We start from the raw sequence: 25370 nt of genomic DNA, 5'->3' as shown, positions 1-25370 counted from the left end.
TTCGTGTCTCTGTGTGTGTGCGTGCGTGTTCAAAATTGTGGTTGAAATTGCACAAATAAAAACAAAATTTAAATGCGAATATTGAATCATCGAAAACAACAACGGTTACCACCTTAAACGACCTTCAAACGACGACAATAAACAAATCTGCAATGTGCTTGTGACATGTAAACGCTAAAACAACATGACTATTGTAAAATGTAAATGTCAACACCCACGTGCACTCACAAAACCAAATTGAAACCGAAACAATACTGAAACCAAACCATACGAAACCCTTAAAGATACCATGGGGACTGAAAAAAATCTGTTGGGGTCTGATAAATATAACCGTGCCCAGGGTAAGCAATCTACATTCCACTTTAATTTCAATATCATTTAATCGTTTACGTTGTACGTTCGCCCACAATTGCTGTTGTTGATTATGTTTTGAAAATGTATAAGCCTATTTGTTGCATTCCTAATAGCCTACTAATGTGCACCTAACCCATAAACTAAGAAAATGAATTTTAAATAAGCCAGGTCCTGCGCTTTAATTAGCTGCTTCGTTTCATTTAGCTGTCAAAGGTAATTAATTAAGTATATTACTCGTAGAAGTATTTCAGGAAATCCACTTACTAGATTGAGCTTACAGAATAGACACTCGATGGTCGATGGATTGCACTGGCAATTTCGCTAATTAAATGGCATTTGATTTGGACCATCATTTATTTAGAAAATCGATCAAATGAAGCACTAAAATTTCAGTCAGGACGAGAGTGCCAGTGACACCAATCAGGTCTTGGCCAACTGACAATTTGGCAGTCCACAAAAGGCCATTTGGCAGTGAGATACTGGGCTGTAATAGGAATCAACTCTGCGTTTCTAGTTAATAAACTCGTATTCGCTCCATACTTTTGGGTGCGCTGCCAAATGCAATGAAAAAGCTTTTAGACCTTTAAATGAAACTAGGCGAATTACCTCTAGATGGGCTTATCTTATTCAAGAGCGATCTGCCACCCACTTCCACTTCCACTGGCACAGCCACTCCGAAACGGAGATGCCTTTTCGCAGATTGGCCTTTCATACTGAGCTCGGCTGCACCAAATTGCGGACTGCAGGTGCGTGTCAGTCGAGATTCACCTGTCGCCCGGTTCGGTTGGGGATGCAAATAGTGTTGCAGCTGCCGCCGCTCGCGAAACGCAGCGAATTCAATTAATTAGAGCACATTAGCGGAAAATAGCGTGGAAACCGGCAATAGCATGGTGGTTACGGACTCCCCGCTCGCCCTCCACAAATATGTGCGTCGAATATCCAAGGACTTTTCCACAGTTCGCAGATACAGCAACACGCCGGCTGTCGTCGTCGGTTCGGTTCGAGCCTCCACATCCGCCTTCATTGCGGCCGAAACGGCAGCCCATTTGCCCACTTGTGGCACCGGCACCCCCACATCCAGGACTCCAGTTTCCACGCCGCGGGGCATTCGTCGGCGCCAGCGGATGCGGAAACGCTCCTCCGTCTCCTCGACGCTATCGAAGGTCCTCATACTCAACGTGCGTGATTTGCTCAAGGCGCACGCCGGCAGTGAACCCCTAAAGGAGGTAGGCCATTCGCCGCATTAAGTGGTAACCTCTGCTAAGTGGAGGTAACCAAACCATCTGCCCGCTAACCACTGGGAGTCCCAGGAGCTGTTTGCTCCCTCTGTGGGCTCAGCGCTGGTTTGACTCTTGGTGTTGCTCGAAAGTTTGCCACTTTGGCTTTGTTTGCTGCGATAACACCAAAGTTGCAGTTGGCCAAAGTTTTGATTTCGAATTGGAATCAATTGTGCGAATGCCGGAGGATTCAAGTCGGCATGAAAACGTGACTGGATTTGGCTCACATAAGCCGATCAAAGTGCATGAACACTGCCAATCATATTTATAGGGCTTTGTGGTTGCAAATAGTTTTTGATGTAAAAGCAGAAAAATATTTAGACCTGGCACGCCATTGTTAGCAAAATAAAGCTTTATCGGCATAAAATACCACTTACTCCAGCTTAGAAATCAGTATTAGGTGAATAAGACAACAAAATATGTGTAAAACTAACAGCTCAGTTGTGAATTTAAATTGTTTTTAAAAATATTGAACGCATACGTAAAAGTTACGTTTATTTAGCGGCATTTGTGTGGTTGCTTAGTTGAATAGTAAAAGTGGGTTAATTCAACAGTTGCAAATGTAAATATATGAGTTAACAATGCAGAAACCTACGACAACCGCCCCATCCACATTGTAAATATTTTATTCTGTAAATGCGTATCTTTATTTGTTACATTTGTTTTCGTTGTCAATTAACCAATTTATTTATAAATTTGTTTTCGAATTAGTAATGTTTGAATAGTGATTGTATTGTGTCGACGTCGTTTATCCTGAAATAATAATAGCTATCTAATTTGTACTTCTCTGGGTTTTTATTTATTTGAATTATTCATGCTGTAATTATTAAAACCCTCTCTAATTTCAACCAGAATTTAAACTTTTGTTGGACAAATTTGAATCTTTAAATGTATATTGCATATATTTTGCACTAAAAGTCCTCGATATCAGTCATTCTCTGTGACTCTTTCGCTGCTCTGTACTCGTATACTTATCGAATCTTTTGTTCCCTTCAAGTTATTTTCCATTTGCTCCTCTAGCCGTATTATCAGTGTATAAAGTGTAACTATGAGCATTAAACGCGACGATGTTCAAGTTGTAAAAATAATATTTTAACCGATTTCGCTTCTGTTCAATCTAGCACCAGCCGCGTAGTTGGATCGAGACAAATTTCCAGAAGCGCGAGTGCATCAAATTCATACCATGCCCAAAGGACGATACAAAGTAAGTGGCACCTAATTTAATTTATTTGCATTCAAATTCATCCTCTGGATGGCAGCAGAGCGTTGGAACATAAGGGGGGTCGAAAACGTGAAGGGAGTCGGGGGTCCAAGTCCAAGACGAAAGCTGTTGACCCAGTTTCGCATATCAAAATGCTCGCCGAGATGCAGTGAATCGCTACTGGCCCAGTTCCTAGATCGCTGTGTATTTAGTATTTAGTTTCGTTTTGGGCGTTAGCATTTATTGTTTATTATGACAGCCGCTGTCCCAGGAACCAGCAATTGAGATAAATGTGCCATAAACCCGGTCCGGTCGCGGCCCAACCGATTCAGATACAGATACAGATGTAGATATAGATATAGATACAGATACAGATAGATACGGATTCACGTTCTGGTGAAAGTTTTCCGCACGGACAGCACTGCACTGGCGGGACAAGCGATGGCTTTATGGCCCCCTTGACTTTACATGATGGGAGCCCTGTTATCAGCACCTGGCTTGCCAAATATTTGCCCGCCGGTCTACAATTTCCCCCCAACGCCCCGCGTTTTCACCGGTAGAAACCGGTAGCTGGCAGTCATCTCCACGGAAAGCATCTGCACTAGTAGTTACACTGGGCCAGTTGAATTTCAGCCATAGTTTGTAACTCAAACTTGGCTAATTAAAATTAATTCGCCAAGATTGTTGTTTATCAGGCTTTGAACTTTGGCAAGGCGAAATTGCATTTATAAATAGGAATTCGCGCTGAAATTTAAGCAGGAAAGGTACGACTTTATATTTTGGTTTACAAGTAATTAAAAGCTCATTATAAATCTGGATGGATAATACATACATACATTTGTATAAGCAGTTGAACTATATTCAAAAATTCGCTATATACTGATTAACTGATTAACTGAAACTTGTTTATTTCTCTGCCAGTAAGTTCAAACTTAATCATGTGTGCAAGCCAAATAAACAAATTAAATAAAACGTTCCTTTTGCATTCGATAACATAAGGAATATATATAGACAGTGGAAACCGCAAAGATTTAAATTAGAAATGGCCTATTGAATACACTGTATCTCCCGGTGAAAAAAGTTATCCTTGTCTGGCATGTCTACCGCATATCACCCACGGCACGTGGAGTGGAGCCACAGACACGCGTCGATTAATTTGGTTATTTAATTCTATTCAAACCGATTCAAACTGCGGCGGGCTGTGCGCGGGGATCTAATTGAAATGCATTATTTAGCAAACAACTTTAAGCACCTGACAAGAACATCAGCTGGCAAGCAGCAGACCTCAAACAGACAGATAGTCGGTCGGTGGTTCGGTGGGTCGGTAGGTGGGATCGGGTCAGACAGGTTATTGCTGCTCTGGTTGGGGCTGCCACATATATTTTTGGGGGCTACGAAGTCAACACTCACGCACACGGGGGCGTAAATAACGCCTTATGCCCCACGTGGGCATCGCAAACAAAGTGACAGGTTAAGGCTGATGCGTGTACCATGCTCTGGGGGCGTGGCACTCTGGCTGTTGTTTGCCGAATATCGTTTACACCCACATATCCTGACAGTCAGTCAACACACTCGACGGTCAGGAATATCTGGGCCAGGAGTCACCTGCAGATGGATTTCTTGCAACTCAAGGTGGAGCCAGAAAAACAGTGTATGCCGCATATATTAAAATGAACCATATATGAAATGAACCATGATATCTGCGATGCGTATCATTTCGAAGCGAAAGTACTCACGTTATCTATACTTTCTGTGTTTAGTCAATGGTATTAAAGCTGGTGAAATTGATTGGTTTTATAATCGAATAAGAATGGAAAATCATCAAATAACTAGCAACTTTAATACGATTTTTTGTTTTTCTGAAAATATATTTTTCAAGAATCATTAGCGAAAGGTGTATAAAGCCAAGTGTCAAAGTTCCTTACTCAAAGTCATGGGAACTCGTGGCGAATATTTTAGTGTTATTACATTTTTGGTAAATGGCAACTTTTGCGAAGTAGAGTGGAGTAACATTAGTTACAAAAAAACCCATTTACGTGTATGTAGCATGCAACCCTTGAAGTTGGGTGTTATTTATTAATAAAGCGATATTCATTTGGGTAACTTTGCTATTTGCAGATGCTGCTGCGGCCAGGCCCAGATCACGCATCAGACGATACCTGGCATCGAGAGTGGGTCGCCCGGAGACCTCTGGCTGCCCACGAAGCACACCCGCCCGCAGCCCACAGATGCCTATGGAACCATCGAGTTCCAGGGCGGCGCCCATCCCACAAAGGCGCAGGTAGGAGGAGCGTCCCATCCGGGGCAATCACTTTTAGTGGGCTCTTTAATAACTTTTGGCGCTTTTTCCAGTACGTTCGCCTGTCGTTCGACACGCGGCCGGAACTCCTGGTGCAGCTATTCACCAAGGAATGGAATCTGGAATTGCCAAAACTTTTGATCACCGTGCAGGGCGGCAAGGCCAACTTTGATTTGCAGGCCAAGCTGAAAAAGGTGAGGAAACTGGCGGGTGGCGGGTTGTTGGGGAAAACTTTTGGTCCCAAAAAGGGAACCCATACCAAGAAGTGGAAGAAGGGTCGTGTGTCACACGCTAATTGAATGGCCGTGGCCGGCTGAAAACGAAACTGGAAACTGATTTCTATTCGATTCGCAGGAGATACGCAAAGGACTGCTGAAGGCGGCCAAGACCACTGGAGCCTGGATATTCACCGGCGGCACAAACACCGGTGAGCAGCATTCCGTTTCATTTAAGTTTTATGAAAGGACACTACCCGGTTTTATGGCCAACGATTACGGGCGGGCCAACTTAAATAGGCACAAAGAAAAATGAGCAAGGAAAACAAACAAACAAACAACCAGTCAGCCAACCAACGAAATGGGGGCCGGAAAAACTTAAAGAGGAAAATGAGGCGAGCCGAGTGCGGATGAGCGACCCCAGTCGAAAATTAAATAAATAAAATCCCAAACGGAAATCACGCAGCCAGTGATTGTACACACTTCAACTGCTTGCCAGTCGACATATTGTGCTACCCAGTGGCCCCATGCTCTGGGTATATTAGGATCACTGTGAGATTGGGAGAAGTGGGTGGGTGTGAGTGTGGGTGCATCTGGTAGCCCAAATAAATTGGATTATCAAGTCGGCAAGGGTGGACATAAGTACATTGGGGTAGCCAGAAAATTGCCCTAATATGTAGTGGCTGCTGGTTCCCTTTTTATGGATTTGGCCTTGATTCGATTCCTGAACGAGTGCCCTATAAAAAGTGTATATTCGTAATGAAATTGTTCGATAAAAATGTAATTAAGTCAGTGCAAAACATGACGACGTTCACGGCGTTGCAGAAAAACTGACACTTTTTCAAAGTTCAACCACTGCCTAGGTTTTATTTAAAGAGTTTTTATTTATTTTATTTGCATCATTTGGCATGCAAAAAAGTGGACGAATATTTTCTTTTCTGGTACAACAATACAAAAGTAAGTTGGATAGAAGCGCATGCTATAGTCGCATCGAGATGCTATATACTTTATTACATTTTTCATTCGAATGCTTTGCGTCCTTTTTTTGTCGTCCGAGTTTTGTGCTCGAGCTGTTATTAAATTTTAGACACGCCCCTCAACTTAGATATAAAATACTGAAACTCTGAAACTCTGAAGGTCGCGTGGGCGGGTGAGACTATCGCAATCCTCCGAGGAGGAGACAAACTTGTTTACGCACTTGCTCAACGTGGCCATTGTTGTCCTTCCTCTGCTTCTCGGCTTCGGCACACAGGCGTCACCAAGCAAGTGGGCGATGCCCTGCTCCTGGAGGGTCAGCAGCGGACAGGACGAGTGGTCAGCATCGGCATCGCCCCCTGGGGCATCGTGGAGCGCAATCACGAGCTGCTGGGCCACAACCGCGAAGTGCCCTGCCACAGCATTAGTTCGCCCAGGTGAGTGCATATTTTATGAGCCCAATCAGGGCAACAAGTTAAATGCGCTTAAAAATGCATGGGTATTAGCTGTGGCGATTCCCACAGCAATTAAGTCGAGTAACCTGTTGCAATCACAGCAATCACTGCAATCACCTGTTCGCTCCTTTTCAGATCCAAGCTGGCCGTGCTGAACAACCGGCATGCGTACTTTCTGCTGGTGGACAATGGCACCCAGGCGAAGTACGGCGCCGAACTGATCCTGCGGCGCAAACTGGAGAAGTTCATATCCAACCTGAAGCTGCACCCATGTAAGTCGAGGACAAAAGCCACGATATGACAGCTCGACAGCACAAAAGGCCAATCAGGCCGCAGATTGAAGCTCCTTGTCATCGCTGGCCATTGAAAGCCATTTCTTTTCATGGCCAATGCCGCGGGCTAAGCTCCGAATGGCCGGGCTTTCAATCTGATGTGGCGAGCTGTTGTTGGTAGTTACTATTGCACTCGGGAAAATACAAAAGATTTGCTTTTTTACGTATTTTGAATAGAGCGATTTTAATAACTATACATTGGTTGAGTCAATGTTTTCGGTTCGATGGGCCAAAAGCTGGCTTGCTTGAATAGAACAGAATAGATTTGATTTATTAAATACAAGAAAAGAAGTTTCCATTTTTAAAGTACTCAAGTATTTATGGCTAGTTTTCGAATCAATATGCTCGTCTATTATATTGGCATAAACCCTGATGAAACCAGTTTGCTAAGACATTTTTAAAATTTACTTATACTTCTAGCAAAGAATCACTGGCTAAAAACAAACGGTATACAGATATTCGTTTCTTTTGCTTATTTTGCTCGCTTAAAGATTTCAATCATCTTTCGAACACACTTACTTCAAGAAAATCGTAATTTAATTCAATTATTTTGAACTCTACTATAGCTTTACTATAATTTTTCATTTAGTCGAAGGATAATTTGTAGTACACAGAACATTTTCCTCTCTTCAAGTAAACAGATATAATTTTATTCGTATTCGCAATTCGACATACAATCTTTCGATTTTGTTACACACACATTTGCGTTGAGTGTACTGACACCAGGTGACGAGTCTCAATCGACCTGTTGAATCCCCAGTAGCGGCTGCACCCTGTGAATCAGACTAATCCCCGTTGCATGTCCCCCAACGGATAGACCGACTCAAATCTTAACCTCTTGTGCCATTTTCCCGTAGTCACACATTCCAGTACGCCCGTCGTCTGCCTGGTGATCGAGGGCGGCACCAACACCATACGTGCGGTGCTCGAGTACGTGACGGACTCGCCGCCGGTTCCGGTGGTCGTATGTGACGGATCCGGGCGTGCCGCCGACCTGCTGGCCTTCGTCCACAAGTGAGTAGATGTGAACGCAGATATTCGAGCTGCTCAGCTTTAAGTTAGCTGATACTAGTACATATATGCGGCACTGGAGTGTCTCGAAGGACTCGAGTTAAAGCCGGAGTTGCCGGGGCAACTTGATGAGAAACCGCAGTTTGCGTAAACTTAATTAAGAACATGTCGCCGTGTCCTTTCACCCAACGCACGCCTGTTGGCACGCGACATTTGGCAAATTATTCAAATTTACCCAACACACACACACAGAAAACGGGGACCGGGGTGGCATCCAATCCTCCAGGCGAACCTTTTTGTCTGCCACATTTAATTTTGTTGTTTAATTAGTCTGAATAATTGGGCACACTCTCGTGCTGCGACCATGCTGTATCTGCTGTATCTGACAACATTTATACGCAGATATGCCTCGGATGGCGAGGAGCAGCCGGTGCTGGAGTCCATGCGGGACTATCTCATCGGGACCATACAGAAGACCTTCGAGGTGGGCCTGGACCAGTCCGAGAAGCTCTACCAGGAGCTGCTGCAGTGCACGCGGAACAAGAATCTGGTGAGCAGGGTGGGCGATGGACAGCATCTCTTACTTAAGGAGTATGTTTATAAAGTCATAAGCAGTCCCCTCAGAGTTGAAATCTCGTAATTAATAAAAAAGTTGTGTGGGAGAACGATGCCATTAATGATGAGGTAATTAACAATAAGCTAATGGCCTTTCTTTGTCCCCATTTTTTGCTACATTTTAATTGCATTAAAGTTCCGGTGAAGAGGAATTAAATGCGTTGTAATAGGGTGATTTAATGACTTTAATAGACACTTGAAAAGTTTATGCTACAGGTGGAACATACGCATGTGCATGGCATACTATTAAGCTGTCTAACTTTCCCGTGAAGTGCAATAATAATTCATTAAATATTTATACATATCCCAGTCGCAGTGTAGTGACACCAGCAGCAGGTGAAGAAAGTCGCCCCGGGTGATTTTTCCATGGTATTATTTATAGGTTTGAGCCCATCAATTAAAATCGCATAACCCAACAGGGGCTTTGCTCAATTAAGTTGCGCAGAGATGATTGAAGCTTCTAGTAAACTGGGGGTGTGAGGCGAACTTTTCAATCACTTGAGACTTTTGCGCGCAGCGATTTAAATTTTTAATTAATGCCCGTAGACCCGTTGAAATAATTAGGCAACCAAATTCAATTGAACGTGTAATGAATTTTAAATCACCGCGAGCAGAAGCAGGAGCAGTCAGTTTCCTGCGAGAGTGCCAGTATTTTTGTGGGCCCAAGAAGCCGGCATTTCGTCAATTCCGCCGCAGATGTTATTACGGATTTAATTGGTTTTTGAATGAGCTCGACGGCGGCAGTGGCAGGATCTAGTATGTCCTTGCCCCGGGGGCCAGGCCTAAGCAAACAAATTATGTTCGACGGCAGCAACATTAATAGATACTTTGCGTTTTTTACGTGTATATATATGTACATATATATTTTTTCAATTTCTTTGCTAGATTACCGTCTTTCGCATACAGGAAAAGCCCGAGGGCGAGGCGCAGGAACTGGATCAAACCATCCTGACGGCCCTCTTCAAGTCCCAGCATCTGAGTCCGCCGGAGCAACTGAGTCTCGCCCTGACGTGGAACCGGGTGGACATAGCGCGCAGCGAGATATTCGTCTACGGCCAGGAATGGCCAAATGGTGGGTGATGATGATGACTTGCTGCCATTGGCATTCGGGGGGAGTTCGAAACTTACAATGTCTTTGCAGGCGCCCTGGACGAGGCCATGATGCAGGCGCTGGAGCACGATAGAATCGATTTTGTAAAATTACTCCTGGAGAATGGCGTTTCGATGAAGAAATTTTTGACAATACCGCGCCTCGAGGAGCTCTACAATACCAAACACGGTCCGGCCAACACGCTGGGGTGAGTTGAGATTGAGATTGAGAGTGGACGACCCATTGAGAGACGACGACCCATCATGCTGACCTGACCACATTCCCCCTTTGCCTGCTGTTGCCCCAACAATATTTTCCTTTCGGCCTATGTAAATTTCAACATTGTCCTCGTGTCCTTCTCCCCCTCTTCTCTTCCACTCCGCCCACAGCTACATCCTGCGCGATGTCCGACCGCACATACCCAAGGGCTACATTTACACGCTCCACGACATCGGCCTGGTGATCAATAAACTAATGGGCGGCGCATATCGGTGAGTGCAGAGCTATAGCTATAGCTTTTTCAGCTGTTTCTTTTTCCACGATTTGTGTTGAAGGAGAACTTGATAAGCCGCTTTATTTGCGCTTCATAAATCCACAAAAACAAATAGCTGAGGGAGCAGCTCAAAATATTTTTAATTACTTTCCTTTAGGCTTAGCTGCGACTGCTAAGTTGCGGTAATAATTTAAAATATATGGAAATTAATCACTTTATTGTATTTTTAAAGTGCAATATAAACAAAGATATTTTAAACTAAAATACAAGCGTAGGTGAAACTGATTTTCCCATGCCCATTCAACTTTGAATCATTTAATTAAGTTGCGAAAATATTTGCAATTAATAGACCACGAAAAACACCTCGCCAGTTAGCCACAAAGCTGTTGTGTTTCCATTTGGCCGAAAAAAGGAAAGCATTTACCGCAATTTGCCTGACCAAAGAGGTAAAGGCGGTAAAAGGGGTAAAGTCAATCCTGAACGTGTTGCGGATTAAGCTGAATGTTTGAGAAATTTGTTCATGAAAGTGTAATAAGTTTGCACATCAAGTTACCAAGAGCCTCGTTGCCTGGCAGGCGACTTTCGCTCCGCTTTGTCATGTTGATGCCGTTGCTGGTGCGCTGGTGATGCTGCAGAAAGGAGCTGAAAGGATCAGAAAGGAGCAGGGCGCCAGGTCAAAGGGCACAGAATGGCGGGGCAAGGCAAAGCAGCCCTTAATTATGCAGCATTAATATTTTGCGAGCAAGGCGAAAACGCGGTAGGGCTGCTTAAATTCAGTTAACGCCGCTGCTCCGACGACCACAATGCTGTTTAATATCGCTCATAAGTTGCGGCTGTTTGGGCCAGAGAGCGGTTTGTGGTCTCAATAAAAAACACGTTAGTTAAGCAACTGACCGCCCCCCGGAATCACTCAATTTAATTAAAAATCTTGCAGCAATTGTGGCCCTAACAACTCGACTTGTGCTGATTGGACTAGCCAAACATTAAAGTCTGCCAGCTTCTGGCTGGTTAAGGATGAGGAATTTAATTAAAATGTTTAACAAAACGACAGAGAACATGCTTGTTATTATAGCTAAGAATTTGTGAAAATCTGACATTTAATACCACTACATCGAGCAAGTCTATCAAAAGGCAATGTTTCTGATTTCAAGTCAATTCCCATTGATATGCAATCAGTTTAAATTGCTCGTGTCCCTGTCATTGCTAGCAACCCAAACGCATGTTATTTTCAATAAAGCCATTTTGAAATGGCCTGCGCCCTTATTTGCCATGCGTGCGGAGTCCCTTCTTTTATTTGAATCATAAACAAACAAATTTGACACTACTTGTCTTTGTAGTTCTCCATTCTGTTTGTTATTCCCGACCATACCAGCCTTCCAGCCTTCGAGGCTTCCGTGATTTCTGGCCTTTGTGCTTTAATCAAAGGACCTGCGATGGCCGAAAGTTATCTGCCAAATGCCCATCTCAATGGCAATGGCTATCTGGGCAATGAGCCGGCGTCACAACTGATGTGTTTATATTAAATTAGGGTTTTCAGATTCGGTCCTTGGCCTTTTCTCGGTCGACTGGCTTACCTCTGGTTTGCTTTTGGCCTGTTTCGGGTGACTGTTGCGCCCCGTTTTCAATGTCTAGACTTCGGACATTTAAATGTGTCGTCAATGTCGAGAGCAGGCTCACAAATTTGCCAGCTTGGGCGTAATTAAATGTGTTAAAGTTTTGGGATTTGATTAACATAAAATTCGAATTGGGCAGGTCTGCTGCTGGTTGCCCTCGGTTCTCGGGGGCAAGTCAATTGATTTGCCTTTTATTTTGTCATAAATATTTTATCGGCATTTGTGTTGATGTGCTGAATTTAATTGTGCGCTCGTAAAACGCCGCCAGGTGCTTCTCAGCCTTCGTATTGTGCCAGCCAAATAAATTCGTTCTTGAGTGTCCTGACCAAACCAAATTACATTTGCATTTCGCGATGGAAAGCTCTTAAGCTGTTCGCAAACAAATGGCCAACAGCTGAAAAAACAGCATCGAAATGGAGCCGTTTTTTCATTGTTATTCAAGCATCCCTGCAGCAGCGGATGTCCATCAGGGCGTGGGTATTCTTTTCGGAAAAGTAGACACAATGCAAAATTACTGTGGCAAATCGTCAAGAAGTATTAGATTACCGCCGCCGGACGAGAGCAGCAACCCAATCCCAACTCGATTTCCGCCCTCTGCCTCCCCACAGATCCTATTACACGCGCCGCAAATTCCGGCCCATCTACGCCAAGGTTATGAACAGCTATGCAAATGCCTGCCGCAAGTCGTCCACCTACCAATATCAGCGATATGCCGGAGCCAATTCGCTCAGCCTGGTCACCGGCCTGCTGCCCTTCACCTCGGAAATGGCCCTCTTCGAGTTTCCATTCAACGAGTTGCTGGTAAGCGCTTTTCGGCTGGCCCATCACTCATCCGTCCTGTTGCACATCCAGATTGCACTTTTCAGATCTGGGCCGTGCTGACCAAGCGACAGCAGATGGCGCTGCTCATGTGGACACATGGCGAGGAGGCATTGGCCAAGTCACTCGTTTCCTGCAAGCTCTACAAGGCCATGGCCCACGAGGCGGCCGAGGATGACTTGGACACGGAAATCTACGAGGAGTTGCGCTCCTACGCCAAGGAGTTCGAGAGCAAAGGTAAGACATTGCAAGACAAGTCATTAAAATGACTTGATTGAAATGGAGAATTATTATTTTCTGTGTTAGGCAACAAGCTGCTGGACTTCAGTTACCGACAGGATGCGGAGAAGGCGCAAAGACTGCTGACCTGCGAGCTGCACTCCTGGTCAAATCAGAGCTGCCTTTCGCTGGCTGTGGCGGCCAACCATCGTGCCCTCCTCGCTCATCCCTGCAGTCAGGTGATCCTGGCGGATCTGTGGATGGGTGGACTGCGAACCCGCAAGAATACCAACTTCAAGGTATGACTTACAGCGGTCCACTGATGTTGTGGTTGCCTTACGAATGTATGTATGTTGTGTGTGTCCAGGTCATCTTGGGCTTGGCGATGCCATTGTACATCAGGCAGCTGGACTTCAAGTCGAAGGAGGAGCTGCAGCAGATGCCGCAGACCGAGGAGGAGCATCTGGAGAACCAGAATCTGGACAATGACGACTCGGATCGTTCGCAGCCGGATGCCGAGGTATTTGGCTTTGTGTTTGCAGTAATTTAAAGTTATTTTGTTCATTTCTTACTAACATTCAATTTAATTTGGTTTCGTTGTCTATATGTGCCAGTCCTAAGTGTGTGCCTTATTCGTTTTCAGCGTCAGTTTCAGCGTTTAGTTTCAATTTCAGTATTCAATTTGTTCTACTAACCTTACGTCTAACGTTTACCATTAACCACTGACCAAATTATCGCTCTGCTGTTCATCAATCCTAAATTCAAATCTGTCTGTTTATAGAGCGCCCTTTTAAAAGCCAAAAGATCCATTTCCTTGAGATATAGGATGGGCGCGGGTGCTAATAATCGCGACAAGGTAGTAACAATCAATCAGATCTATGCCAAATACTTGACTTCCGTTTCTTTGGTGTTCAAGTCGTCTATATCTATATGCATACACACATGTATATGTTCTCTTTGCTGTCTCTGCTCTGTTTCTGACTCTATCTCTCTATCTCTCTATATCTGTATCTCTGTATCTTTGTATCTGTTCTGGTTGCCAGATCACACAACTATACTTTATTTACTTTGTTTGCTTTCGAAACCGAAATATCTGTCTACACTATTCGACTCTTACATACTTGTTCTTTGATCTGTATCGTAATTTGGTATACATGTATTTATGAATTTAAATCTAACAAGCGACGTGCAGGAAGACCACATAAACTATAAAATTCCCTTGCACAATACAACGTTTTAAAAGTGTACATCACTTCAGAATTTTTGCAAGATTATTTTTACTATAACGTACTCTGAACATAACATTGAAAGGGATTTTAATGCAATAAATATTTCTGTGGCACTCCTGAGAAGACCAAAACAAGAAAAATCAATATTTGGTTTTGGTGCAAGAGTTGCTACACTTTTTCTGCTCCAGTTATTTTTGAAATTAACGAATTTTCTTCTAAGGGGGCTTTTGAATATTGGGTCACTGAAAACTTTGTGTTTTATTGATTATGTTGGTTTACTATATTATTTATAGAACAGCCCAATCAATCGGGAGCACAAACACGTGCTCGTTTCATCTCCTTCGATAGTTTAGTACAACTCACAGCCCTGAAAGGTGGCCACTAAAAATTGGGAACTCATTTAAAATTCATTACATTTCGCCCAGTTCTTAATGTAATTTTTTTTCACCACTAACCATCATTTGAATGTGTATTTCCCAAAGTGCAAGCTAATGCCAGCTGAAAACAGCTCGCCCTCCTTTAAGAGTGTCTCGAATTCAACAGATGTAAGTTACCGAATATTGCCCGCCCTCGTTACATTCGAGTAGCTTTTGCCTCTAATGCTTCCCATAAAATTTTAAAGTCCTCTTTAGTTCGAATTAAGTGCGAATATCCATTAGCAGCGTAATGAAATTCATTGGCAACTGCCGGGAGCTGGCTTAAAGTTAAATTAAGTAATAATCTCGGCACAAACCCCACTCTAAGCATCATCCCCCAGCATTCGTTGCCAACAAAACCACATCAAATGCCATCAGGTCTATGTCAAACTACTCACTGAATGACTTGACGAGAGGAGGCAAGGCACTTGTGCAAATATTGTTTTTCAGTTACTGGGGCACTGCACCAGTTCAGGCTCCATCGCCACCCACTTTTGTATTGGAAGGGGTTAATCTGTTAATCACGAAATCAAATTAAAGTCCATTGAGTGCAAGAGGAAATGTATTTAATAGTAGTTTGTTCGCCCCCATGTACATATCTGTGGAATGCCTACGTATGTGTGATGAAGTATTTGCAATACTTTCAACTTAAACAACTTTCCTGCACCACAAATCATTATGGAAACCTGTACCTAAAACACACACCTCTACACACACACTTCTTCATCTGAACTAAAGTACTATGTCCAAAGATCACCGCTCAAAACCCATTAGAAAGTAAAACTAAAGAGTGATTTCATATCTGATAAATGCGAAAAATGTGCGTGAACCGTTGCAGGCTCTATTGGCGGATTCTTACTCAGTGCGCGATACAAAAGTACACGAAAATGGCAAAGTGAGTAGCTCCACAAAACAACCAAACAAACAAACAACCAACCAACCAATCAACCAACCAATGAAACAACCCACACCAAACAGCCCTTCATACACCACCTACTCGTATTTTTTCATCGAAATGTTCGACTCAGAATGCGATAAGACTGCCATTTTGCTCGACCATAACATTTTGTAAACTTGAAGTGACAGCACAGAACAGAAAAAGAAATGCCGTTCCCCCCCTTGTTTGTTTTTATTTCCCCTTTGGTTACTGTAGCTCGATTCCTAGGCAAAGACACCAGAAAACTCTACATATGACATAATGGTATCACCCAGTCAGCACATCAGTTATACTCGTACCCAGACACCCATCTGCATAGGGATGGATATTTTGCAATTGAAAACCGCACACGCCATTCTAATGTCCTAGTACTTGTATCGTATCAATTTTACAGGTTAATCTCACTGCTGGAGCGGAAGAACAGCCCTCCAAAGTTAGTTGAACCCGGATATAATTTACTCCCACTTCCACAAGATATTTTATCATTTCAATGGCATTTCTGTAACTGGCTTTAGTAGTTTTGCCTCATATTTCCTTTATTCCCTTTTGGAATGCGCATTTCGTAGCTTCATTTGCGAAAATGTATGCGTAGAAAATGTGTGAATTCAACAGTACACCTTTTATTAAATCCTCTTCGATTTTCCTCAGTAGTACAGTTGCTCTATGCTACTTTTTGTCAGCACATTTCGAACACCCCGCGGCTAAAACATTTTGATTTGCATAATGCTTAACTTCATTAATTTGTTCTGCATGTTGTGTCTGGAAACTAAACACGCGTATAAATAGCAATAGCAAATCGAGCCTAAAACACCAGCAAATTAATTAGACAGCCAACTAAATCACATTTGACACGCCGCTTCAACGGGGCGTATACGCAATTCCCCAATGTAATATATCCCCACGTGGCTCCCTTTGAATGTTCACTGCACATTGATGATTTAATTAAGTCCGAAAACTATCAAGCGCCACTCGGCCTTCGCTCTCGCCCCTGCTGGCCCACTAATACCGTCGTCATTTCTCCACAGGTCTCACTCACCGACTCGGATCCCGCCCAATTTCGAGAGTTCTTCAATCTTTCCGAGTACAATGAGGTGAAACAGCACCAGCCGCTGCGCCTGAAGAAGAAGTTCTACGAGTTCTACACGGCACCCATCACCAAGTTCTGGGCGGATTCGGTAAGTGGCGGAAATTACTATCGAGCTGGCTGGGGGTAGTTGGATTCATTTCCGATGCAAGTGCACTGGGCGAATAATAGTATATGTATATAAATAAGTTTTCATATTCGATTCCATCGAGTAGCTATTTATTGCTGAAGATAGGTATACCATATTGAGCATTCAGCCAGTTTTGATTACCAATTTCTCAGTTACTAAGCCCTCATTTTTCCATTGCAGATTGCCTATATGTTCTTTCTCATCATGTTCTCCTTCACTGTGCTGGTGAAGATGGAGGATATGCCGCGGTGGCAGGAATGGTACTCCATAGCATATATCACAACGCTGGGCTTCGAAAAGGCGCGCGAGATAATATCCTCGGAACCGGTGGCCATTACGTAAGTAGACCCCTATACCCGCACACCTCAATCATTTGTGTTTAATTGCATCTGGCGATGAGTGCAAATGAAGCTGGGCGTATTTCACAGTTGTGCGAATTTCCATTACTTTATGTCTTCAATATGTGCCTCTTACGCTTGAATTAACGATTCCACGTTGGGCGCCATTAATTCGAACTCGGCGAGCAGGCATAAGTTCTCGGTGTGGGCGTGGAATATGTGGAATCCGTGCGACGGAGCAGCCATTATACTCTTTGTCATCGGTTTGGCGTTTCGATTCCGCCCGAATACGATGGATATTGGACGAGTCATCTACTGTGTGGACAGCATATACTGGTACCTGCGAATACTGAACATTCTCGGCGTGAATAAATATCTGGGTGAGTCTTTAGTTCCGAAAACCAAATTAACTGAGCTAAATTAAGCCAATAAATAAGGCGTACATATGAGGTACATAAATCTCTTCCAAACACCATTACAATTGACCTTAGATTGAATATTTATATTCCTTGAATTCAATAAACAAAGCGGAGAAGCAGCTTTCATATTATAAAATGTTTCAGGACCCCTGGTCACGATGATGGGCAAGATGGTGAAGAACATGATTTACTTCGTGGTCCTGTTGGCGGTCGTGTTGATGAGCTTTGGTGTCAGCAGACAGGCGATTCTCTTTCCCGACAAACAAGCCACCTGGAGTCTCATCAAGGAGGTAAGCTATATATATACGGATATATACTTTACACATGTCCTGTCGACTTTCTGTAAATAAACTAATCCCCCGATCTGAGTGTATGTGCGTATGTCAGCCTCATTAACACACACCGACACACTCACACACACAGTGAAAGCGAGTGTGTCCTTTCGACGATTTCAATTGCAGCTTTAACTTTAAATATACATACCCAACGATGCGGAGTACATACATTTACTTAATAGCAAGCAAAGCAAGTTTTTGGCCTGCGTTCCTCAGTAGTGGTGCAAGCGAATCATTTTTACGTACGAGTAGTTTTGTCGATTGGTGCTCCATTCAATCCACTTTACATTAAGTAGTTGACTAACTAGAATTTAATCAAAATCACCAAACAAATGCCGCTCAAATTGACTGTCTCGTATTATACTCTTCTTTCTTTCTTTCTGCCATTCTGTCATTCTGTCATTTGTCCCCCACATTTCGAACTCAAATCTATCACTTTATCGCCTTCACTAACCATCTTTGTCATATTAATCGCATTAATCGCATAAATCGCCCGTTAAATGTTCTTGAAAATTGCCAAAATGCCAGGTTATTGCCGGCTCCATAACGGCGCCCGGATTTCTAGGTGCCCTGGGGCACAATACCCGTTCCAGCTATCATCGTGGCTATCATACAATGGGTGCTCCACCGGTGACCACCACTGCAGCCAGCTCCACCACCGGTTCCAGCTCCACAGCTCCGCCGGCCACATCTGCAACTCCGCCCACCCACAATGAGCATTCGAATTTGACGAGCGGCAACTTGACAAATGTAACGCCATTTGTGATTGATGAACTTGGTTTGCTATATAGAGAGCCGACTGTAGAATGCCCTAGATGCGTCTGCCAAAAAAAAAAAAAAAAAAAAAAAAATAAAAATAATAATAATACTCAGATATATCTGCTGCATATTGGTGTGGTCTATAGTTAATGTTGTGTCTTGATGGAGATCAGTGTGTGCCCAGTATTCTATTTCAACCTGAGTTTTATGTGGACCCCGTTTTTATCTACTTTTAACTCCGTTGGAAGTTCGACTGTGTCCCCAAAATGTTTATACTCGTATACTCGTACCTGTGTATCTTTTGCTCTCTCCTCTGTCTCTTGATCCCTAAAGCCTACTTCTGCTCCGAAATCTCGCATCCTCAACTTTCCCTTTTCGACTCTTGCAAAGGAAACTGTTAAGTCCGCTTGGAATCTGCCACTTAAGACTGTCAAACCTAATCCGTGTTGAATTTGCAAGGGTTTGGCCAGACTCCACTCCTTCTTTCCGCTCCAATGCATTAATTTCAATCCGTATTTTCAATTCTGCATGTTGTACAAACTAGTATTTAGACCGGCTCCGTGCCTCTTTAAGGTAAATGTGTGTACTCTGTTTTCGCTTATGAATATTTATAACAAGCCCTCACCCATCTGATTTTTCTTTAACTTTCGTCTTTTTCTGCTCGACATCTTCAACCTTGATTTAATGCCAGTTTTCAGTTGTGCATGCTAAATAATTTAAGCTGCCTGCAGCCGTGTAATGCAAATATTAGCCCTAGGTCAGCAATGAATAAGTGATGATAGTTATAAGACAAATATTGGAGTTTTAATCAAAGAGCATTTGCCATTAATCCAGCTGTTATATGCAAATGAGATGGGGAGACATCGATGTGTAAATATTTAGCATGCTGTTTCCAATTTCGAATGAAAAGTCCCGGAAAATTAGCAATCAAATAACTTGCATCCCCAACACACAGACACCTGCCCACCCCCAAAAACCCCAACCACCCACACAAGTATCGTCAGGTGATGGCTAAAAATAACCAAACTGTGTTTCAATGTGTATAACTTGCATTTATGTTGGGCGACGGGCGCAAATTGAATTACGCCCGGCCATTCCATGTCTCGATGGCGATGCCCCCCGGTTCCATCAGATGGCGCTTTAATGGTCATTTTAATTTATCGTTCTGCAGGTCATCTTCCAGCCCTACTTCATGCTGTACGGAGAGGTGTTCGCCGGCGATATCGACCCTCCCTGCGGCGAGGATCCCAGCCAGCCGGGCTGCGTCACTGGTGAGTATGTGGCCCCCGAATCCAGATGGCGGCCACTGAATACATGCGAGTATTGATGCCGCACTTTTAACACCAACACACCAACTAATTGGATTACAGGCCATTGGGTAACGCCGATAACCATGTCCATGTACCTCCTGATTGCCAATATTCTGCTGATAAATCTGCTCATCGCCGTGTTCAACAATATCTTCAACGAGGTCAACTCGGTTTCGCATCAGGTGAGTGTTGTGATCGAATCCATGCGGTTTGAGGTTTCTCGTAAAATATACTCACAATTTGGTATGATTTGTGCCCCTTAGGTGTGGATGTTCCAGCGGTTCACCGTGGTGATGGAGTACCAGCAGAAGCCCGTCCTGCCGCCGCCCTTCATCGCGCTGTGCCACTTCTACTCGCTGCTCAAGTACTGTGTGCGGAAGGCGAAAGGTGAGCCCGGGATGAGCAAGTTTAGCTTTGTTCCCTGTGAGTCAATCGTGTCTGTGGCCTTGTGAGCCGAGCAGCAATAATGTACAAATATCTAACTTTTCTCCCTGCGTGCCTGCCCCAACTGTGTCGACTGTGTGTGCTTCTGTAACTAACTGCATTACGTATACGCCACCTGCTCTTTTGTATTGAAATCAACCTTGCCACTTGGCGACAACAATAACAACACCTCCTAATTGGGTTATGGCGAAACGATTTGCCACACTTTCCATTTCCATTTCCATTCCATTGTGCATTCCCATTGCCCCGGGGCGCTGTTGTTATTGTTCATTCTTGGTTTTCGCCCGTACTTTTATGCCCCCTGACTCGCCATGTAACATGTGTCCACTTGATCGGCAATCCGCAGGATTGGAGGTGCAGCGGGACAATGGTCTCAAACTGTTCCTGGAGAAGGACGACCTGGAGCGGCTGTACGACTTCGAGGAGGAGTGCGTCGAGGGCTTCTTCCACGAACAGGAAATCATCCTCAATCAGTCGACGGACGAGCGGGTGAAGAACACCACGGAGCGGGTGGAGACCATGTCTCAGAAAATCGAGGACATCAATCAGAAGGAAAACATACAAACGGCCACCGTTCAGGTGCGTAGACATCAGTACCATCATCATCCCACCTGCCTCGACATTTATCCCGATGCTGTGTTTGCATTTTTATGCAAATTTCCCGTGTGATTCGTGCTATCCGAAGTAACATGGGTTCTGACAGCACGATTTTACATTTGAATTGAAAATTGGACACGTCCGAATGACCATTTACTGCAGCCGTTGCAGCTTTTCTACTACTAAAAAGCATATATATATGCTGTGGAAATTAAATTCGATTTCTTACCACTTTTCATGTGTCTTTTGCAGAACATCGAGTTCCGATTGCGAAAGATGGAGGAATCCTCGGAGCAGATACTCTCGCATTTGGCCGTCATACATCGCTTCATGTCGACACACACGGCTGGTGCGGATGATTTGCGCGGCTCGACGATTAACATTCCCGGAGAGATGCAGCGCGTGCGCACCATCTCGATTTCGGACACGGAGGGCGGCGGCGTCGGCGGCGGAGGAAATGGTGGTAGCGGAGGTGGTAGTGGTGGTGGTGGTGGAGGAGCCATCGTTCCACTTGGCCTGGGTGCCGGTCTGAATTTGAATTCGCTTCAGGTGCGTTTGAATTACATATCGCAGCAATACCAAGCACACTGGGACAGAAAATGTCATTCTGAACTTGATATTCTTCGATCCAATAAATAGATTGCTTCGAATACCTACGAATATGCTTTTGCCCCTAGGCTCTTTGACATCACATTTATTATACATTTCGTGGACTCTCTTTTAACCCAGAATCTTTTAATTCAGAAGAATTTTTGTGACCGCTAGCAATTATTAATATGATTCAATTTAGTTTGTGTTTATTTATTCGTTATTTATACTTTGAAATTATGTGTTAGAAAATGTTTTATGTGAAATAAATTATTGAACCGATGACATCCTATTTTTTCTTTCTGTGCACACACTTGTGTTAAATGTATCCAGGTCACCACCCGGCGCCGCTTTAACCGTTCGCTGACCGAGGTCCGTCCTGATGCCTACATCTTCGACGAGGGCACGCACTTTGAGGTGGTGCCTCTGCCGGAGGAACCGGACGAAGTGGTCAAGTCCCGCGAGGCGCTCAACGAGCAGGTGGTCCGCAAGGCGTCGATGCAGTCGGAGGCAGACTCGGACATCTACATTCCGGTGTCGCAGCGTCCATCGACCTGTGAGACGGTTAAGCGGACTCCGTACGTGACGGTGCGCCAGGATACGGGTGCCAGCACGGAGAGCAAGGACACCCTGACGCCCATGGGCAACAACGATGACGACCAGACGCTCATCGGAGGCGACAACTCTGATGATGCGACGCCAGACATCAACTTTGAGGGTAATTTTCTCATCGCACAGCTTTCACTGCACTGTGTTCTGTTCGCTGTTCTCTGTACCCAAGAAAGTATAAGAAGTATGAAATGAGTATAAAAGTAACTTTTTATCGCAAACAGCTGCCAGACATCGAGCACTGCGACAGCGCACGGTGTCCCTGTGTCGCCGCAACTCGGAAACGTACTCCTTAACCGGGGCGGACATAAACCGGTCGCACATCAGCCTCAACCAGCTGGCCTCGTTGTCCCGCCGCCAGATGAGCCTCACGCAATCGGAACCGGACAGCGACAAGGATATGCCCGTGGCCAGGGTTCCGCACATCCGGGTAAGCAACCATCGAAGGATGGAAGCCGTGCCAGCCTCTGATCTGCGCTCAAAATTCAGGCTACTAATCCCGTCACTCCATTCCACCTAATCCCAAAAAATATACGAAAACCAATCCAAAACAACCAATCCAGCAAACCGATTTGGCCAACAAATTAGCACTGTACCCCAATAACCATTGACCATAACCGAATGAAGTTTTTATTTTGTTCGTTCTCTCGCACACATCTTTTCTTTGAACCTAACCACGAACTCCGAACTCTAGGTAAATCAGTATTGCATGCGAAACCCTCCAGAAATATCTTGCTGAAACTGCACAGCGAGTACACCTCGATCACGGACGAGCTGGAGAGCGTCTGCCACATGATTGCATCGCCCACGGTATCCCTGCCGAGTAACAAAGGTAAGCCAGGCCCAAGGCCGCGAGGAGCACATGGTTACGAATCCCACTGAGCCCTAGTCACCCGTGTTTGCTTACCATCGAGGCGTTTCAAGAACCGTGAGCAAAGTGTGTAACTAACCGGGTGAATGCGCAATACCCGTATCATTGCCTTGCTTCCGCCGCCACCAAAGCGAAATGAATGCCATCACACCTGATTTTTTATTGAATTTGACACCCAACTCACGCTTGTTTTACCCCATTTAAATGACAGCTTCTTTGGACCGGCCCAAAACAGAAATGTCGCGGGCTGAAGCGGCGGCTTTGCTGGAGAAGAAGCATCTGAAGGAGTGCGAAGAGAACGACTACATGATTCTAGAGGGACTGATCGAGTCCCGCGGCTCAATCGATGCCAGCGCCCAGGGATTCGAGGTAATGTGGTCTATCTATAACTATATCTATATCTATCAAATACTCACGAACGTAATCCTCCGCAGATTGGCGCATCCATAGACTACAGCCATCGCTACCCGCTGCGCCGAGAGACTGCCGTGGAGCTGTCACCTTCGAAGCCCTCGGTAGATGGCGACCTGATGGGCGGTGGTGGAGGTGGCGGTGCCGGCGGAGGCGATAGTAGCGATACCAGCGGGGCCGGTAGCTGCGGTGCCATGGCCGGTATCTCGAGCGGCTTCCAATTGAAGAACGAGCGCCCCTGGCAGCGCAACTCCTCGATGGAGCAGCAAACGTATCCCTCACCGTTAGTGCCCACACGGGCCACCAGTGACTTCCTTAATCCGCCCTACGAGGGCCGGCTGTTCAAGAAGTCCAGTGAGAGCCTGCAGAAAAACTCCAGCACGGAAACGGACTACTCGGCGCATCCGTACCGCTTTATCAAGCAGAGCTCCAACGAGACAAACACTTCGCTGACGGGCTCCTACAATGTGGACACACCCTCGCTGACGGCGGAGCCCTCGTTGGACGCCGGCGACTCGCACTCGGCGACGGGAATTAGCATTAGCGTTGGCGCTGTGGGCGGCACTGCCACGGCGCGTTACCAGCCCATCCGTACCGCCTCGGTAGGCGCTGCCGATGGCAGGCGTTTGCGAGAGGAGAGCTCTAGTTCGCTGGATCTCAGCTCCTCGGGGCCAGTGACGATGCAGGCAGCGCCGGCACCGCCAGTGCGTCCGATGCTGCTAAAGAAACAGTTTAGCGTGGACCAGGGCAAGCCGTCTCAGCCGTCCGCAGTGGCAGAGGCAGTGCCTCAGACACCGGAGGCGGCCCAGGCTGGTCAGGCCAAACTGATTTCCACGCTCAAGCCGCAGCCCTTTGCGAGCAAGCTGGGCATGAATGTGCTGAAGGAGAGCAGCTCCAGCACGGATGAGTCCGTCGGCTCGTCGGCCAAGAGCAGCAATCCGGCGCTATCCATACCCCAGATCAGCACCCACCTGGTGCAGGACGAGATCGCCAAACTATCGTCGAACATCAAGAGCAGCACCGAATCGGAAAAGGATCCGCCGTTCAACGAGACAATGTGTTAGCAAAGTGGAAGGTCTAGGCCAATGAAACGTGTGTGTCACACAGTGTGCTCAATGGGGAAACTAGTCATAGGAGTGGGGTGATAAGTAAGTTGATAAACTAGCGTTGGGGTCTGGGAAACAGATATCAGAGATTATGCATATTTATTCGAGGGGTCGCCAGTTAAGTACGTGTTAATGATTTTGACAATACATAGTTCACAAATTCTCTGTATTTTTATACAAGTATTTATTTAGAAAGCCTCATTGTTGTTGTACACTATTAGGGCAGACGTATAGAATATCTGTTTTCGTTTAATGTCAATACAATAGGAACCACCAAAAATATGCATATTGAAACGCCGGAGTTATGCGGTGCACATATTCACATACTCGGTACTTTTACAAACTCCTAGGTGTAGTCAGCCATACATATTGCAACGTTGCAAGCAACTTTCACAGAGACATATCTTAAAGCAACCACACTACTTTATCCAAGCCTATCATGAGCACTTACCTCAGCTCAATTAGAAACCTATCGCAGCTAATGTACTTATACTGTCCCTGTCGAAGTTCCATTTTGTAGTCTACGAAGCTCACTACGATCTGTACTGTTTGGCAATGTGTGTTATCATATGTGTACGAGTATAACGTCTTCTTAGATAGTACATTTTACTTGCTTATCTGGGGGAAATTCGTGTGTTTTGTGTGCAACTGCCTTTTTCGGCGGCATAGATATTACTGTACATACATAGACTAAATGTTATAGGTATGTTAAAAGATCGCTAAAATTGTTCATGTTTGGCCAGTGTGTGCTAGTAATTTAGATTAGATTTTTAAATATTTTCAAGGGTTAAGAATAACAATGCATTTTAATAAAATATT

At 44.8% G+C, this 25370-nt stretch overlaps 1 protein-coding gene across 1 annotated transcript; it reads left to right on the top strand.

Moving 5' to 3' along the window:
• The first annotated feature begins 1047 nt into the window (after positions 1–1047).
• On the top strand, positions 1048–25370 carry LOC122614777 (transient receptor potential cation channel trpm). Its single transcript, XM_043789429.1, is given in 32 exon segments — positions 1048–1580; positions 2753–2835; positions 4951–5113; positions 5185–5325; positions 5486–5558; positions 6599–6758; positions 6912–7048; positions 7966–8122; positions 8522–8669; positions 9620–9806; positions 9876–10032; positions 10214–10315; positions 12539–12731; positions 12797–12986; positions 13056–13267; positions 13336–13488; positions 15452–15508; positions 16576–16725; positions 16945–17102; positions 17292–17482; positions 17666–17811; positions 19787–19886; positions 19986–20107; positions 20189–20312; positions 20716–20948; positions 21219–21515; positions 21888–22272; positions 22388–22570; positions 22573–22593; positions 22858–22995; positions 23246–23403; positions 23469–25370. Coding segments are annotated over 32 exon segments (6099 nt in total). The 5' UTR covers positions 1048–1241; the 3' UTR covers positions 24510–25370.

Source organism: Drosophila teissieri, chromosome 2R (assembly GCF_016746235.2).
Source record: "Drosophila teissieri strain GT53w chromosome 2R, Prin_Dtei_1.1, whole genome shotgun sequence".
Lineage (NCBI taxonomy): Eukaryota > Metazoa > Arthropoda > Insecta > Diptera > Drosophilidae > Drosophila > Drosophila teissieri.
Note: the sequence above shows the minus strand (reverse complement) of the source record. Positions and strands in the feature narration are given on the sequence as shown.